The 18,899-nt window shown below is 45.1% G+C and overlaps 1 protein-coding gene and 1 non-coding gene across 2 annotated transcripts; both read right to left on the reverse strand.

Annotated features, from left to right (window-relative positions):
* Positions 1-336: 336 nt before the first annotated feature.
* On the reverse strand, positions 337-399 carry LOC116661797. Its single transcript, XR_004317761.1, has one exon. It is a non-coding gene; the product is annotated as a U7 small nuclear RNA (small nuclear RNA).
* A 7,061-nt stretch (positions 400-7,460) lies between these two features.
* LOC116661679 (translation initiation factor IF-2-like) lies at positions 7,461-17,885 on the reverse strand. Its single transcript, XM_032474185.1, has 3 exons — positions 17,737-17,885; positions 17,424-17,626; positions 7,461-8,269 (listed from the first exon to the last, which is right to left on the reverse strand). Exons 1-3 carry the CDS (start codon positions 17,883-17,885, stop codon positions 7,992-7,994), a joined length of 630 nt encoding a protein of 209 aa, XP_032330076.1. The 3' UTR covers positions 7,461-7,991.
* Between the last annotated feature and the right edge of the window lie 1,014 nt (positions 17,886-18,899).

The raw sequence follows: 18,899 nt of genomic DNA on the forward strand, positions 1-18,899 counted from the left end.
AAGCATTGCAGCACAGGGTTCCGGGTCTCAGATCCCAGCCTGTCTCAGTTGCACCCATTGTCCTGAGCGTCATCCATGTGTATGGTGTTCTCCTGGGCCAAGAATGCCTGTGTCACCTTGGCCAGGACCAGCTTGGCTTGTTTAGTGCTCACGGTGGCGGCTTGGGGTGCAGGGGAAGCTGGATCAGCCTGAAGCTGGAAGCCTCCCATGCAGTCCCAACCTCCCCACTCTCAACTATCAGGAGCCAGGTTAGACCTCCAGCACTCAACCAGCTTTACAGGTGGAGACCGTGTCACCCGAACCAGAATGACTCAACTGTTGGAAATTACCTGCGTGGGGGGTTTTCTGGTACAGGTCAGAAAGCCTGCCAGACAAATTCTAAAAGTGCCGTTAACACTTTGACTTTTTAATCAGAGAAAAAATACAAAAGAATTACAGAGAATAAACATGAATGTACCCAATAACAAAAATAAATAAGTGCCAATATTTTATCATATTTACTTTAGTTTCTTTTTAAAGAAATAAAACATTACAATAAAATTGAACTCTCCTTTGCTTACCTCCTCAATTTCATTCACCTCCTTTCCTCTCCAGAAACAGGGGCTTCCATGAATTTGTAATGTAAGCATATACAGACATACACAAATAATACATAATTTTCTTATAAACTGTGTATAAATGATATCATAGGGTACATAGTGTTACAGAACTTTCCTCACTCAACATTACATTGTTAAAAATTATTTTTGTTGATATATAAAAAACATAATTGTCATTTGAATTGTGCTATAGTATTTTATCATATGTATACATCAATACTTATCTGTTTTCCTTCTAATGGACATTTGAGATGTTTCCAACATTCTGCGATCACAAACAGAGCTCTCTTCCAGAGCATAGGTGCAGGATTTCACTCGAGGTGTTAACCTACCATTGGAACGTCTGGATTGTCAACAATGATTATGAAACACGTCTCCAAAGTGGCTGACTCAGACTGTACTCCCACCTGCAGTGTCTGACAATTCTTGTTTTCCTTTATCCCAGTCAAGAGGAATGTGCCAGATTTCCAGCTTGTGTACTGCAGAGAAATGTTAGATGGAAGTGGACTGTTGTTATATATTTCAGTCTCCTCTTACCAGAATTTCATCTGTGAATCATCGATTTATATTCTTTTTCTGTGAATATAAGGAGGGGACAATTGTCCTCTCAAAAAAGTGGCCTCTATTGTACTGAAACTTTAGTTTTGATTTAGTCAAATTAATTAAGCCTTTATGATTTCTGCTTTTTATATCGTTTTAAGAGTTCCTTCCCTTTCCAAGAAAAATGCCATATGACATTATTTATATGAAGAATCTAAAAAATAATAGCAGTAATAATAAGGACACAAATGAACTAATTATTATGTTGATTTCTTGAATATGTGTGAGCACATGTGACTGTCCTTTATGATTGGATTACCACATTCTGTTGTTCCTTATTTTGTGGTTGGCTTTATTCCTTTGATAAGTATGCAAGTTTAAAAAGCTAAAGATCTAATCTGTTCTTAGAAACAATGATTAGTACATATATGAAAACAAAAAAATGTGCAGTGTACTGTCTCTGTGTATTTACATGCAATATAACGTGTGTGTGCAGAAGGACTGTAATAATTCTACACAGTAAAACTGGGGAGAAGAAGAGCTCCTTCCCTTTCCAGTGTCATAGAGATACTGTTATTTTTCAGTCAGCCTGGGATTCGTTTTTTGAATGGTGTTAGGTGGATATTCAGTGGTATTTTCCAGCTTTGGAATTTGCATACGGAAGTCAGGTTGTCTCAGCTCCACTCAGTAGGCAGTCTGCCTTCACCCCAGCGATTAATGAGGCCTCATCTACTTTTACCAAAGGCGCACGTACACTTGGGTTCATTCCCGGGCTCTTATTCTATCCCATTGGTCTGTTTGTCCATCTCTGGGCTGTTATTATCTTAGGACTTCACTTGCTGTCTTACTTTTCAGTGAGCCTATATAGCTTGTGGGGTAGATTCTTTGTTTCAGAATTATCTTGTCTACATCTTGACCCTTTGTGTCCTCTCGGCAGTAAGTTCTGATCTTTCTTTCTCTTCTTGTGGGGACGCTAATCCCATTATGAGGACTCCACCCTCCTGGCCCTACTGAACCTCATCACCTCCAGAGATTTTACGTCCTCATACAATCACCTTGGTGACTGGGGCTTCGACACGTGAATATGGGCGACACAAGCATTCAGTCCGTAACATTTTTATAGGAGTAGGACTCTAACCCTCTCTGCCATTCCTGGATCCATAGATTTATGGCTTCAGCCCCTGTTCATTACTATCGCATTCATGGAAATGTTTACCTTGTTTGTAAGCATGCTTTATCTTACTTTAAAAAAAAATTAAACTTTTTTTTTTTTTTTTTTTTTTTTTTACTATTTTTGAAGCAGATGGGAGAAGTTCATGGTAAAATGCATGAAATACTACTATGCATGTTTCACTGACTAAAAACTCCCCAAAGTCTAGGCTGCATTATCCGTGGTCAGCTCAGCATTATCGCCTGCTTCCAAAAACTCCCTGCGTTAGCAAGGAGACTACAGGAATGGCTTTTCCCAGAATTCCCTTCTCTCCATGATTCCAGGGCAGCATCAGGCAATGAGAGATTTTTATTTGAGGTTGGAAAGCAGAGGAATGGGAGGGGTCACACTCTGGAAGCAGGTGTGAGGTTCTCAGCAGCTTCAGGGCACTCTTTTTTTTTTTTTCTATTGAGTTTTAGTCAGTTTACAATGTTGTGTTAATTTCTGGTGCACAGCACAATTCTTCAGTCATACGTGAATATACATATATTCATTTTCATATTCTTTTCCGCCATGAGTTACTACAAGATCTTGAATATCTGTCCCTGTGCTATACAGTATAAACTTGTTTATCTATTTTATATATACCAGTCAGTATCTGCAAATCTCGAACTCCCAGTTTATCCCTTCCCACGCCCCTCCCCACTGGGAACCACAAATCTGTATTCTGTCTGTGAGCCTGTTTCTGTTTTATGTATAAGTTCATCTGTCTTTTTTTTTATTATTATTATTCCACATATGAGTGATATCACATGGTATTTTTCTTTCTCTTTCTGGCTTAATTCACTTAGAATGACATTCTCCAGGGCCACCCACATTGCTGCAAATGGCACTATTTTATCAGTTTTGAAGGCTGAGTAGTATTCCATTGTATAAATATACCACAATAGTATCTTTATCCAGTCATCTGTCAATGAACATTTAGGCTGTTTCTATGTCTTGGCTATTGTAAATAGTGCTGCTATGAACATTGGGGTGCAGGTGTCTTTTTGAGTTAGGGTTCCCTCTGGATATATGCCCAGGAATGGGATTGCTGGGTCATATGGTAAGTCTAATTTTAGTCTTTTGAGGACTCTCTATACTGTTTTCCACAATGGTTGCACCAAACTGCATCCCCATCAATAGTGTAGGAGGGTTCAGGGTACCTTCTGAATGAACGTCTTGGGTACAGTAGGCACTAAGATAGCCAGAAGTAGCCTCTAGAGAATTTCTCACTTCACAATTGCTGGCTAAAATGCATGGTAGGAATTTCTCAAAGTGTTCTGATATTTGAAGCAGCACCCAGGTGAGCTCTTCAGAACCATGGTGATGGTGATGCAGGCTGAGACCCTCACAAATAACCTCCTTGACTTCTGCTCCCCAGTCCTGCAAACAGAGGTGAAAGGCTCGAATGTCTTGATTTAACGCCTTTAGTATTTGGAGTAGAAGAATGTGGTAGCCAGCCTCCAAGATCGCCCCCAAAGATTGCTTTCTCCTGGTATTCAAGTCTTTGTGAGCTCTCCTCCTAGACTGAATCAGGAATGGCTTTGTGTAACCCACAGAATCAGGTGGAAGAGATGGTGTGTGACTTCTGAGGTGGGTCAAATACGGTATTGTGGCTTGTGTCTTGGCCTTTGGAAGCCATGCTCTGGGGGAAGCCAGTTGTCAGCTCATGAGGACACTCAAACAGCCCTCTGGAGAGGCCTACTTAATGAGGACCTGGGTCCTAACCCTAACCCTAACCCTAACCCTGGCAGCCATGTAAGTGAGCTGCTTTGAATGGACCATGGACCCTCCAGTTTCAAGCTGAGAGACAGCAAGATGGTCTTTCCCAGTGGAGCCACTTCCAAATTCCTGGCCGACAGAAATTGTGACAGATAATAGATGATTATAGTTATTATGAGCTAAGTTTTATTTTTGGGGGGGAATAATTATGCAGAAACAGATAAGTAATACAAGTGGCTTCCATTTTCCTGACTAAATGCTTATTAAAAAAGCTTCTTACTCTTCTTTTTCTCAATTTGTCTTGTGTACCTATGTAGTCACCAAACAATGTGAGTTAGATCCATTGCCTTTTTTCTTGCCTGGAATTATTTGACAAGTCCAGGCAGCTTGTGTTTTTCCAACTGGTTGCCAGTTCCCAGCCGGAAGAGTTGTTTTCATCTCCCAAGATTATCAGCATGTCCATTGCTTATTCTTCTTTCAGATAGAAGATGGCGGGTTTGAGAGCTGTCGGAATGTGACTTGTCAAACCCCATCTCTACTGTTTCCTGGCTGTATCAACTTGAGTGAATTTCTAAAGATTTATACATTTTGGTTTTCTTGACAATTAAGTATGAATAATAGTATGTACCACAGAAGTTTATAAGCAACTTAAATTTTAAAAGTATATTAAAAATTCACAACGTATTGTCTGGCACATGGTGGCCATTTACTAATGGTTTCTGTGATGACGATGGTGATGAGGAGGAGGGGGATAATGATAAAGGGTGGACTTTGGTATTTGGCATTCAAGGGCTCCCACAAGACCCTCCCTGTTTCAATTACCTGTTGTGTAACATACCACTTCCAAAGTTTGTACCTCACAGCAAGACTATTTTATTGTCTCTTGCAATTCTGTGGGTTGACGGAGCTCAGTCGAGTAGATCTTCTGCTCCCTGTGGTATTGACTGGAGTCATCTGGGGGCTTTACTGGGTTGCAGTATGCAAGCTGACTCACTCACATGGTGGTCTTAATGTTGTCTGTTAGGTGGGAGCTCGGCTGGGGCTTTGATCAACGAGCCTACACATGGCTTCTCCACGTGGCTTGGGCTTCTCATAGCATGGTGGCTGAATCCGAAGAGGCAGTATCTCAGAAGCAAAAGCAGGGAGTGAAAACTACTGTTTCTCCTAAAGGTTAGGCCCCAAACTGGCATGGCATTATTTCTGCTATGTTCTATTTGTCAATCAGTCACAGAACCAGCCCAGACTCAAAATTAGGAGTGAAGTCTGCCTCTAGATAGAGATAGTGACAAAGAATTTGCCATCACATTTAAGCCACCACATTCCCCAATTTCCATTCCAAATATCACCCAAGGGGATTCTATGAAGCAAGGTAAATCTGTTAGCTTTTCCAAGATATGCCTGGTTTTTCCTTATCTTTCTGTCCAGAGCTAGCCTGCCCATCTCCATGAAGTTTTCCTTTGGATACCTCTACCCTTTGGAGGATCCTAGAACTGACTGTCACGATTGGCCATTGATCAGTGCCTCCGTGCAGTTTTATGACAACACAGTTATTTGTTGGTATCCATAGGGGATTGGTTCCAGGACCCCTTGAAGGTTCCAATATGTTCAGATGCTCAAGTGCCTTATATAAAATGGCATAGTATTTGCAAATGACCACTGCAAATCCTCCCGTGTACTTTAAATCATCACTTGATTACTTTTAATACCTAATACAATGGAAATGCTATATAATTAGTTGCTGGAGTGTGTAGCAAATTCAAGTTTTCCTTTTTAGAATGCTCTGGAAAAATATTTTTGATCTGCAGCTGGTTGGACTGACAGACGTGGAACTGTGGATGTGGAGGGCGGAATGTACACGCACCTGTTACTTGACACTTTCCAGACCTGAACCTCATTTTGTATGTGCTTTCCCGTCGAGTGGGGCGTATATGGCTGGGCTTTCGGCATTAACCGTTGCTGAGGAAGTATCTTCTGACTTGAATACTACACTGTGAAGAGGCAGCGGTTACATTACATTTCCATGACTGGTTTTATCTATGCAGTAGTCGTCTAACGTCCTAAACGGGCACCCTAGCTACCCATAAAATAAGAACTACTCACAAGGGAAGCAGAGGGAACACATGGCTGGCTGTTAACTTCATGTGTGAGCAGAAGCGTAGCCTTGAAGGACCTGACAGTGATATGAAGAGATTAATAGCGGAATCAATATGCAGTCTCTATCAACAATGCATTCGTTGGGGTATGAAATGTGAATCAGGCTGAAGGAATCATGCAACTGAAAGATGATTATATTCATAGGAATAGAAAGATGAAATATTCAAAGAAGATGGCGACAGGCCTGTAACTTTAACTTCAGATGTTAATATCACCTACCGAAAGGACTTAAAATAGAGCTAAAATTCAGAAATTAAAAATGGAAAAAGAAAAAATGAAAATTTGCACGTTTCTTTGAGGAATATGTCTAGGTGCTCTTGTGTGAGTCTCCCATGTGGTTACTACAGCCGTGGCTTTTCCTGTACGGCACAGCCACTTTAAAAACAAATCACATGACATTACTTTTGACTAATTTTACTATATTCTCTGTAACTAATTGGTCATTTTTAAAATGTACGAGTAAACTTTATACTCCCTCTAAAAAAGGAAGGGGATTGGCATTTATTGAACATTCAGAGCCAAGCACGTCGCTGGGTTTACACGTCGCATTTCGTGTATTTTGATGCTCGTTGTAGAAGTGGAGTTACTCCCGTCTGACAGACAAGGAAACCAAACACTTAACTTGCTTTATCTCACAACCAGTACGTGGAAAAGCCAGAACTGAATGCAGGTCTGTCTGAGGCCAAGGCCCTCATCTTTCATTGGTACCATCCTACCTACAACTCCCTTGAAATGAAGCTATCTGGGTGAAAAAAGAGGGGGAACTGCTTAACTAGGGACCGCGGTTTCTAGAGCATTTTAATCATAAACTCCCCACGGTGAGGGCATGATTTGGGCAGCCTCTCTGCGTGCAGACTTTCACCACTGCCTAGGATAAAAGCTAAACATTAACCCACCCGAGCACCACTTTTCTCCTTTTGTTTTTAAACCCCCATGACTCTCAGTGGCTTTGGTTATAGACCCTGTCTATGATTACTCCCTTTTAGACAGCTTCTGGGCACCGTGACGACATGTTTGGAAACACCATGGCATATTTGTGGTGATTAAACTTCACTGAGAAAATGTCTGGGTCCTAGGTTTCCACAGGCCCCGTGGCTCCATCATGGCCTGGGGTTCCCTATTTATGCCTCCGTTTGAGGAATCTCAAGAGAGTTCTTGGGCTCCTTCTCTTCAGCCTCAGAAGGGAGGGAAAGAATCCTGGCTGGGCATTTCCAGAGGGCTTCAAGAGGATCAAAGAGAGAAAAGCAAACACGGAGGGAAAATGTGCTATTTATTCTCGGAACAAAGTTACATTGGCAGCTCTCTCCTCCCCAGTAACGCGTGCTTTCCTGGAAGGATTATGCACGTGCCTGCTCCCCCCCCCCCCCCGTAGGCTTTAACCCCCTCTCGCCTGTGACCCGCAGCGTCTGTCTTCCACTGCCTCTCAGCCGGGCTTTCAGTTCTCTCACTGGCTGGGAGAGATTTAAAGAGATTAAAAGCACCCGTGAGAGAAAGCAGGTCAGCACAGCCGCTGCAAGTGCCCGTGTGAGCAACCCAGGCCGGCAGTTCAACCTAAATTCGGCCCTGTGAGTGGCATTCCTGCACCACAGCTGGGAGGGCCCCAGGCATCTTAGGGTCTCCGTCCCCACGGAAAGAAGGAGGAGGCTTAAGCTGAAGGGAGGAGGCTGCTGAGTACGGGTGCTTTTCTTCCGGAGAGAAATCTCATTCATGTATTTTCTCAGGGGCACTTCTGCTCTTAATTAAGCAGTTGAACGAATTCACTGAGTACTGCACGGCAAGATAACTTATTGAGAAGCTCTCTTGTGTCTTTCTCTCTTTGTTGTCAGCGCTCGTCTCTCCTCTGCACCAAGAAGGTAGGAAAACTCTTGTGTGCCCTTGTCTTTGGGGGCCTTTTGGCTGCAGGGGTGAAAACGGACTTTCCAGGAGAAGACGACACCCTTACTCTTGGCTTTGTTTCGGCCACCTGTGCTCACTGAGGGGAACCGTGTGCCCTGTGCTGGCGCTGGAGTGGGGGCTTCGGGTTTCTGAGGGTGCACATCCTGACTGCAGGCTAAGGAGGTCCCTGAAAAAGAAAGAAAAACAAGGTTATTGAGGGTGCTCATGAAGTGTGACTGCCCGGGGCTTCCTTTCCCACAGCACTCCCAGTGAGGGCTGCTGAGGGGCAGGAGGAGGGGTGGGGTAGAGTAGAAACAGCTAAGCATTAAGGACTGTGGCCTTGAGAACCCCTGTGGAAAAATCCCAAGTCCCAGGCCTCAGAAGAACCCGCCTCCTGGGTCCACACAGGACTGGAAAATAAGCCTGGATGTGGGGACCAGTGCAGACAGAGTTTGGAGGGCCCTCTTTGCATGCTCTGACTTCACCAGGAACATACCCTTGACCTTGGGGAGGGGGCACGCCCCAATAAGGACTGAGGTTAAATTTCCCTATGGAGGGAGTAAAGAGCTCTGGGCAAATTAAATTCAGTTTAGAGAAATAAGTGTGATGGTTCTTGCACCCTAATCACCTACTGGGTACAAGGCACTGAGCCAAACTCTGGAGAACAAGCATCTACTGCCCTCACAGGTGAGGCAGCACGTTGCAGAGTTCACGATAAAGACATGTCACAGATGCCAGGGACCCAGAAGGGAGTGTTTCCTCTAATTAGGCTCAGGGAAACCTTTCCAGAATTGCTCACCTTTTCCCCCTGACTCTTTAAAGATGAATTAGAATTCCTCAGGGGAGGATGGGGGTGGAGTTGAGAACATTCTGTACAAAGATACAGAAGTGTGAAATAACATGACAGGTTTAGGAAACAGGAAGGAGGCTGATACAGCTGAAGCATGACAGGTTGTTACAGGATGGGTGGGGAAGTTGGGTGGGGAAGTTAGGTGGGGCCGATCCCGAAGGGCTTTGCATCCCATGCAAAGGAGTCTAGACTTTATCCTGTAGAAGGTGGGCAACTCCCAAAGGATTTTAGTGACATTAACAGATGCATTATTACGAAACAAAGCCATTTAAGGAAGGTCACAAAGGAGGAATGACCACAAAGATAAAAGAGATTCTGGGAGATGGGGAAATGCAGAAGTGAAGGGAGAAGACTTTGTGAAGCAGAAGGTGACCAACAGTGGACAGTGCTGCCAAGAGGTGCCAACACAAGCTCAGGGACAAAGCTATAACTTGCATTTTCTTTTTTTTTTTAATTGAGGTATAGTCAGCTTATGTTGTGTCACTTTCTGGTGCACAGCACAATTCTTCAGTCACACTTGAATGAATATATTCATTTTCATATTCTTTTTCACCATAGGCTACTACAAGATATTGAATATATTTCCCTGTGCTATACAGTATAAACTTGTTTATCTATTTTATATATACCTGCCAGTATCGGCAAATCTCAAATTCCCAGTTTATCCCTTCCCACTCCCCTCCCCTCTGACAACCACAAGTCTGCATCATATGTCTGTGAGTCTGTTTCTGTTTTATATATAAGTTCATTTGTCTTTTTTTTTTAGATTCCACATATGAGTGATATCACATGGTATTTTTCTTTCTCTTTCTGGCTTAATTCACTTTGAATGACATTCTCCAGGGCCATCCATGTTGCTGCAAATCACATTATTTTATCAGTTTTGAAGGCTGAGTAGTATTCCATCGTATAAATATACCACAATGGTATCTTTATCCAGTCATCTGTCAGTGGACATTCAGGCTGCTTCTATGTCTTGGCTATTGTAAATAGTGCTGCTGTGAACATTGGGGTGCAGGTGTCTTTTTGAGTTAGGGTTCCCTCTGGATATATGCCCAGGAGTGAGATTGCTGGGTCCTATGGTAAGTCTAATTTTAGTCTTTTGAGGAATCTCCGTACTGTTTGCCACAATGGCTGCACCAAACCGCATTCCCACCAACACTGTAGGAGGGTTCCCTTTTCTCCACACCCTCTCCAGCATTTATCATTTGTGGATTTTTGAATGATGGCCATTCTGACTGGTGTGAGGTGATACCTCATTGTAGTTTTGAGTTGCATTTCTCTTATAATTAGTGATATTGAGCATTTTTTCATGTGCCTATTGGTCATTCGTATGTCTTCATTGGAGAATTGCTTGTTTAGGTCTTCTGCCCATTTAACTTGCATTTTCTTAAAGCACAACTATTAACAGTTTTACTAGGCATGCTTCATAGTTCTAGTGCCTCATTTTTTAAATAATTAAAAATTCTCCATTTTACAGTAACTTCCTCTTTGTTAGAAAGAGACTGTTTTGTATGAACGATTTATTGAATGAAATTCTGCCCATGCTTATTTAAACTTGTTAGCCAAGATGAAAAAAGTAAAGGAGGTGTCAGCCTGGGCGTGACAATCTCCTTATGGAAAATAAAGGGAACAAAACAAAAGCAAAATTTACACTCAGCTATGTTTACGGCTTAACTGGTGAACACGTTTTGATTTAAAACCTATCATTAATCAGAGGTAATGTTGTGTTGGGCAGCAGAAACTGGCTAGAGAAATATTTTGATTTCCACTCTATTACCTCAAGCAAGATAAAGTGGTTGAGCAAAGAGGATTTCGACTTCTACTCTTCTGACTGGGCCTGTGAGGAAATGACTCAATGAGAGATAAGCCTCCACTTTGTAATAGAATAAAGACTTGCTTAATTGATATCTGTTCCTCATTATTTCATCCCCTTTGGGCATGTAACATTTTAAGAAAGGTAGGGGAGGTGATGAGCACACCGGAGGCTGGATGGGGCATGTACAGCTTAAGCTCCCTGAGCCTTTTAGTATTATTAAAATTTTTTGTACCGGTGCTTCCAACATCCTCTTATAGTCCTCTGTACAGGTAAAGCACCCCATTCTGGAAAGGAAGAGAAGGACTGAGCATGTTAATTTCATTACCTACATCTGGAAACTAGAATGCAGAGGGGGCACAACTGTCAACACTGATTTATTTGGTTATTAAAGGCATCCATTAGGCCTTGTAAAATGTTGGTAAAAGGTTGGACTATAAATGAGTGGTGCTGCGTTCTTCAACCTTGGTGTCGAGTAGCAGGTGTTAGTAGCTAATACTATCGAATGACTAGTTCCATTTCATCGGGCTGTTGTGAGATGAATAAACTTAAATGCCACCTGGTTAATGACTATCCATGGGCCTTAACAGACATCCCATTACTTTGCCAGGGAATGCAATGGCAAAAGTGAGAACATGGTTTAAAAAAAAGAAGGAAGGAAGGTGGGAAGGAAGGAAGGAAGGTGGGAAGGAAAGAAGGAAGAAACAAAGAAGCAAAGAAAGAAAGAGAAATTGTCTTACCTTTCCTGACTAATATTTTAAACAAGTACACATTTTTTTCCAGCTTACTTTTGTTAAGATGAATGAATATGAAATGACTGTAGGGCAGAACATTAAAAAAACAATTCTCAGCCTTCTGATTTTCCTAAAGTGACATCATTAGTGGTGACACACCGATGTCTCTGTCTGTGCATCTATTAGCCTCTCATCAGGCCATGAGGCAATTTCTTTTGTCTTTCATTTTTCGATTTACATGACTGCCTTGCTCCGACACTCCTGGAGATCATTTACTATTTCTGGAATTCATAACTGCTTGATGTCTGAAGGCTTCTTGTAAATAACAGTGCCATCAGAGAAGGGACAAGGATTCTGGTTTCAATCGTTCGCATTTTCTTGGGGCGGAACCGGATTTCCTGCTCTTCGCAGTGTGGTGATGCCCTCTCTCACTCAAGGCTAAGTCTAGGGGTATTTGTTAGTTTGGCATCATCTTGACATGCTTTGGTCAAGAGAGAGATTTTTAATATCTTCCTCTTCCTGATAACTTTCGGCGATCATCCATTACTAAACCGAGAGCCTTACTATTTTGCAAGCTCCTCACCTGTCAGGACCCAGGCTTTGTCTCTGCATTTCCTACTGAAGTGGTTCTCTATCCTGACTGCACATTTTAGTTACCTGCAGAGGTTAAAAAAAAAAAAACAAAAAACGGGGGCCCCACGCCTAGAAATTCTGATTCAGTTGGTCCGGTCTGGACCCCAGCTTGGTATTTCAGAATACGCCTCAGTGAGGCTTGGGTATAACTTGCAGCAAGGTTGCTTACAGTGTCTAGGGCAAGTCCCTGTGAAGAGCAGGTGGCTCCAGGAAATGGCAGTTAAATTGAAACACATTGGTAAAGGGGCTACACAGGGCCAGATGATTTTGGGAGAGGACATATCTGGACATACTTCACTGCTGGCATCATTTTTTTTAAATTTTATTTTATTGAGGTATAGTCAGTTTACAATGTTGTGTCAGTTTCCAGTGTAGAACACAATTTTTCAGTTATACAGGAACATACATATATTCATTGTCGCATACTTTTTCGCTGTGAGCTAACACAAGATCTTGTATACATTTCCCCGTGCTGTACAGTATAATCTTGTGTATCTATTCTACATATGCCTGTCAGTGTCTACAGATTTCTAACTCCCAGTCTGTCCCTTCCAGCCCCCCTCCCCCTCTGGCAACCGCAAGTTCGTGTTCTATGTCTGTGAGTCTGTTTTCTGTTTTGTATTTATGTTCATTTGTCTTTTTCTTTTCTTCCTTTCTTTTTTTTTTCTTTTTTCTTTTTTTTTAGAGTCCACATATGAGTGATCTCATATGGTATTTTTCTTTCTCTTTCTGGCTTACTTCACTTAGAATGACATTCTCCAGGGACATCCATGTTGCTGCAAATGGCGTTATGTTGTTGGTTTTTATGGCTGAGTAGTATTCCACTGTATAAATATACCACCTGTTCTTTATCCAGTCATCTGTTGATGGACATTTAGGCTGTTTCCATGTCTTGGCTATTGCAAACAGTGCTGCTATGAACATTGGGGTGCAGGTGTCATTTTGAAGTAGGGTTCCTTCTGGATATATGCCCAGGAGTGGGATTCCTGGGTCATATGGTAAGTCCATTCCTAGTCTTTTGATGAATCTCCATGCTGTTTTCCACAGTGGCTGCACCAAACTGCATTCCCACCTCATAGCTGGCATCCTGTAGTACCTTAAGCAGCTCCTCATTTGGGGGTAAAACCACAGGGGCCTGAAGGTCTCACCTTAGCTCAGCTGGTAGCTCCGGTTTGTATTATGCTCTCCACTTCGGTGCTGTGCCTAGTTTCCTCAACAGTAAAATGGAAGTAATCAGTTTGAGGCTGTATTTTTGTTTAAGGCAAAAACCAGCACCAGTAAAAATTTGCCACAGTGAGCTTTGTACGAAATCATGCAAACCCGGGTGGGAGTTTGGGAAACAGAAGCAGCAGAAATGTGTTTGGGGTCCTTGTCGAAGCTGATCCGTAGGGCTCAGTGATAATGTGGACTTAGGGATCCTCCCACCCAGGATCGCGACATTAGTGTTGCTGAAGAAATGCCACAGCCTCCCCTGACTGAGGCTGAAACTACCACTCCTCCTTCGTGCGGAGTGAAGGGGCTCTGAGGAATAGACCTCTCCTATGAGTTGGACGTGCTGCTTGGCCAGGACACCAGCGTGCAGGATGGTGGAGCCCTGCTCTTACCACCAGCGCTGTGGTAGTCCTGAACGCCCTGCAGGGAGGCCCAGGTCTGCTGGGACGCACATCAGCAAGAGTGCTCACACTGAGCTCGGTTCACAGCCCTGGGCCTGGAGCCACGCGTGGAGCAGCTACTTCAGGTGCTGGGGTCCTGGGGTGAGCCTCCTTCCCCTTCTAACCCCTGCCCCTGGCTGCAGCTGGAGCTGCGCGCTCCAGTTACACACAAGGACTCCCTCCTGCACAAGGACTCCCTCCTGCCTGCGCCCCTGCCCGGCTCATCCTGTGTGGCTCAGACCCAGCTTGTGCTCCTATCCACCTCAGCCCTAAGTCCCGTGACCAGGGGAGTAGCTGCACAAGGTAGCCCCTGAGCAAATCCCCTGGCCCAGCAGAGGGTCTTAATACCCCTTCTCACATCCGATCCAAAGTCTGAATTGTTCTGCTATTATTTAATTATGTCCCCCTAGAGATGGAAAATACAGGCTTCCCTCTTTCATGATAGTTGTGCCACTAGTGATGTACTGGACCCTCTCATTTTGGGATAAATCTCCACAGTGCTTTTGGTTTCCCTTAACTATCCACAGTTTATCTCTCCTCATCTCAGGCTATGGAGGATCAAGCCACACATAGTATCTTAGTAAAAGGCAATCACAGACAACTTACGGGATTGGTGGAAAACAGAGAGTTTTGATGATTGCGTAACTGTAAGAAGTGAGTGGGACCTGAAATGAGGACTTTCCTTCCTATGGAAAGGGTCGTGGTGAATGTGGACAGTTGTGGTATTAAAATGTAGCACTTGAGAAACCTGGGTTGCTGGAACAAACAGATCTTCACTTCATGAAATCTGTTTTCTCATCTATAAAATATGAAAAACAAGAGTACTTAACATGTCAAGATGCTGTGAAGATTAAAAGAATTATATGTGTAAAGGACTGGTGCAGGGTTGGGCACCTAAGAGGCTCTTGTTAGTAAGTAAGGCAGTAAGTGCACACACATGCAACCATGAAGTGGGTAGCTTTGAAGAGTTCCTTCCAAGGCTTAACCATAGTCCACAGGTCTCCTGAGATAGCTGTTCTGGAAGCATCCATTTCTATAGGATTCTGGAGCAGTCACTCTGCAGCTCTTCCCTCAGGTTGGTTTCCATGCAAGGATGCATGCTTTGGAGAATGACCCCAAAAGGGCTCTCTGGCCACTTAGGTCCAGCTGCACAACCAGAGGCAGGGGCTGCCCTCGTGGCAATTCTCACCCCTTTATATCTACGACTCCTGAGACTAGATGGAGTGCATGGTTCTACAGTATCTTCTTCATTATAGTGATATGAGGTGATCCTAAGCAGAGCGTTTAGCCCAATGCCTGGTGTGTACTAAGCCTGTAACAAATGTTGGCAGTTCTTAATAGTAGTAATTTTTAATCCAAAGCTGGGTCCATGGGTCAGAGTGCTTCCAAACGTCTTTCCTCCAGTTTAGGGAGCAAGCGAATAGGCTCTGGGTTGGGGCCAATCTATGGAAAGTCTCTGACACCTACTAACATTTGTGTCTTCTTTCTTTCTCTTCTCTTCTCTTCTCTTCTCTTTCTCTTCTTTCTTTCTTTCTTCCTTCCTTCCTTCCTTCCTTCTTTCTTTCTTTCTTTCTTTCTTTCTTTCTTTCTTTCTTTCTTTCTTTCTTTCTTTCTTTCTTTCTTTCTTTCTTTCTTTCTTTCTTTCTTTCCTTTTTTTGCTTTTCTTTCTTTCACATTTATTGAGCACCACTTATTTGTATCGCCGTTTGCTCAGCACACAATTCTCTGACTTCCGGTGTTCATCCATGGCAGTTACACTGGGCTGGTACAAATAGTGTTACGCCAAGAAAACCCACTTCTCAATACCACTTCTCTGTCTCCCTGCTGATAAAGCTGGAGAGTTAGGAGGAGCTCTGATCACGGCACCTTACAAGCCAGGGTGTGAAATCTGGAGTTAGTTATGTATGTATTTGACAGATAAAGAAACTGAGGTCTGAGTGCGGAGTATTTGCCCAAGTTCAGAGAGTACTCTGCTGGCCATCTGGGGCTAGAATCTGGTTCCCTGATCAGTTTAGGAGACAAGGGCCCTTTTCAGCAGGCGAGCTGCCTCTGTATGAGAGTGACATAACTAGTCTTTTATATTTTCATCTACATATAGGTGTTCTTTTCTGAAGAGGTGCATTTCAAAACTAAATGAAGTAGTTCTTGAATAAGTCTAGAACGGTGGTTCTTAGCTCTGACTGTATTAGATCATCTGAGAAGCATTTAAAAAAATACTGATCTTGGAGTCCTACACCAGACCAATTAAATAAGCATTTGTGGGAGCAGGGGCCTCAGACTGGTGTTTAAAGCTCTCCAGGTGTTCCTAATGTACAGTCAGGGATCCATGGTCTAATATGCAGTCACTCTAATATACAGTCAGTGGCCTAGACATCAGTGCTTTCAAAATTCTAATGCACATTTGAATTATCTGGAGATCTTATTAAAATGCAGATTCTGACTCAGTACATTAAGTGGGACTGGAAAGTTCCCATATCTAACAAGCTCCCAGTTCATGGTAATACTGCCAGTTCCCAGACCACACTTGGAATAGCCTCTCCAGAAGGTGCTCTGGATTCTGGTCATCCAGTGGTCACTAGTTACTCCAGCCAGAGGCCTGGAAATCACCTCTTTCCTTCATCCTCTCAATCCGCACCCTATCAGCTCTTGTCGATTCCACCCACTGCTCCCTGCAGCCCCTGTCCTCTCTTAATAGACTGGGCAACATTCTCTTCCATGTTCGTCCACCGTCACTCCCCAACCTGGCTGTGCTCTCTGCTAGATCGTCTCCTCATGGGGATTTTTGACTCCTTCTTGGCACTGCGCACGCCGGTTTTACTCTGTAGAAAGCTCTTCCAGGTCTTGACCTACCTCTTAAGGGACCACAGAATCCCTGGACCCCCGCTGCCCGCACTAGTCACGTATGACGACTGTCTGGGAACAGTATGCCCTTCTGATTCTTCTCTAAGTTTCCGGCGCCCAGCTGAGAGCCTATCAGCCTAACGGTTGTTGAATTTAAGAAAGAAAACCCCAACTCTGAATGAGCAAGCCAAACAAAGACCTCAGCTGCTCTCCTTCCGATCAAAATGAACATTCCTTTAAGATTATGCATCAGGTTTTAAACTCCCCACCTGGAAAAAAAAAAAGTTGACCAAATTCAACAAAGTAAGTATTATTTCCCATAGTTTAATGGGAGCTCAAAGCAGGCGACAGGACAGGAAGGAGAGCATGGATGCTGGCAGCCGCTTGGGGGTCTGCTTCCAAACCTGGCTCGTCCTAGCAGAGGGAAGGGGTAGAGCTCTGGGCCAGGGTGGGGACAGCCGCCGGGGAACCCTCCAGGGCCCTGCACACGGTCAGAAGCGCTCAAGGGAGGAAGGAGTGCGGGAGCTCGAACCGACTCGATGCGGAGGGAGGCGCCGCCGCCCGCCGCAGCCAGTCAGGTTCCGCGTCTCTCCAGGGCCCACAGGGGCCGCTCGCCTGGGGAAGGGGGCGGGGGGTGGGGGGAGAGGGCAGGTCCCGGGCAGAGTGGGTGGAGTGGAGGGGGAGACCGAAGGAAATGAGGCAACCTTTTCCTCCCGCGGACTCGCGCTCCTCCGGCGTCTGCGGGGCTCGGCGCTGCCGCCCGGGACCCCGCGCCCCGCGCCAGCCGTGGCGAGTCCCCCGCTGGGATTTCTTCCCCAGGCGCCAGTGCCAGCCTGGTGGCGTCCTTCCCTTAGGGATCGGCTCTGGTCCCCCGGCTCGGGCCCCCGGCGCCCGGACCTCAGACCCCGGAAGTGCGCGCCGGCGGTGCCAGCGAAGGTAAGCGGCGACGGTGAGCGCGCTCGGGGCGCGGGGGCGCCCGGCATCCCCAGCGGGCCCTGGCCTGGCCGCATCAGCCCCTCTTCGGAAACACCGGAGCACTGCTGACCCCCTGCCCGGGTGTTCCAGGCTGGGTCCCCCTGGGAACTTCGCTTCCCAGCACTTTCTCTCTCCCTCTCTCTCTCCTCGCACTTTCCTGTTGCCTCCGCCCCGCGTTTTCTGGTGCCAACAACTCTCTGCTCCCTGCTTAAGCAGTCCGGCTTCGGAGAGCTAGAGAGCGAGTCCTTTACAAATCTCGGCGCCTCTCTCCTCCTCCGCCTCTGGGACCAGGGGCTGAGCATGCGGGCCCCGCGACACGGACTGGCTTTGACCCTGGCCTGCCGGGTGCGAACCTGCCCGAATTCTCCGTGGCTCACGTTGAACTCATTTACCTGGCTCCTTTTAAGCACTCAGCTGGCCACATGCTTTTGGCGACCCCCAGTTGACCCCCTGAAATCAAAGCGGATTGGGGAGTGAAAAGGCCCTTGGGGCCCCTGTAGCCTCAGGGAGACGCTCTGCTAGTGGAGAGGGGCGCCGTCAGCTCCTTGCCCTTCTATTTGGGGTTCCCAAGAATTGGAGTGTAGGGGTGGGGAGGAGCACTGGATATGGGACGCACGTGGGACATGGAGGTAACGAGGCTGGCTTGGAAGGAGAGGACAGCCAACCACTTCGTGCTAGCTTGCCATTTTGCTCTTACTAACTGCCTGAGTTCTCACATGAAGCCTCTGATTAGGAACTCCTATCCCTAGTTTCCAAACGGGCAAAATGACGTGCAGAGGTTCAGTAATGCCACCAGGGCTGTAAAGCTGAGAAGGGGCCCAGCCAGGATTTGGGAATGGGTTGCTTTGTACTGCACATCCCATGCCCAGCCCTAAGGGTTCCTCTGTCCGGTCTGAGTAGGATCCTACCATTGGCTTATACTACGGGGGACTGGGCTTTTTCTATTTTGAGCAAATACATCTTGATTCCATTCGAATCCAGATGATTTATTTAGTACCTACTGTCCTCACAGTTCAGTGGTAAGCACTGATGTTTCACCTTTGACCCTCACTCTTTCATCCTTTTCCCATCATCCATCCAGCCTGTCACCAAATATGTAATTCTTCCCCAAAAGGCTGGCTTGAGTCTCTCTCCGCAAAAGGCATTAAGCTTAATGGCTAAGATCCCAAGCCCTGGAGTGAGACCGTCAGCGTTTGAATCCTGGATGAGAACTTTCTGCAGCTTTCTGTGTCTCTATTTCCTCATCTGTAAAGTAAGGATGGGAGGATTCAAAGCAGTGGCTCTCAACTAGGATTTTGGTTTTGCCTCCCAGATGA

This window comes from Camelus ferus, chromosome 36 (genome assembly GCF_009834535.1).
Source record: "Camelus ferus isolate YT-003-E chromosome 36, BCGSAC_Cfer_1.0, whole genome shotgun sequence".
Lineage (NCBI taxonomy): Eukaryota > Metazoa > Chordata > Mammalia > Artiodactyla > Camelidae > Camelus > Camelus ferus.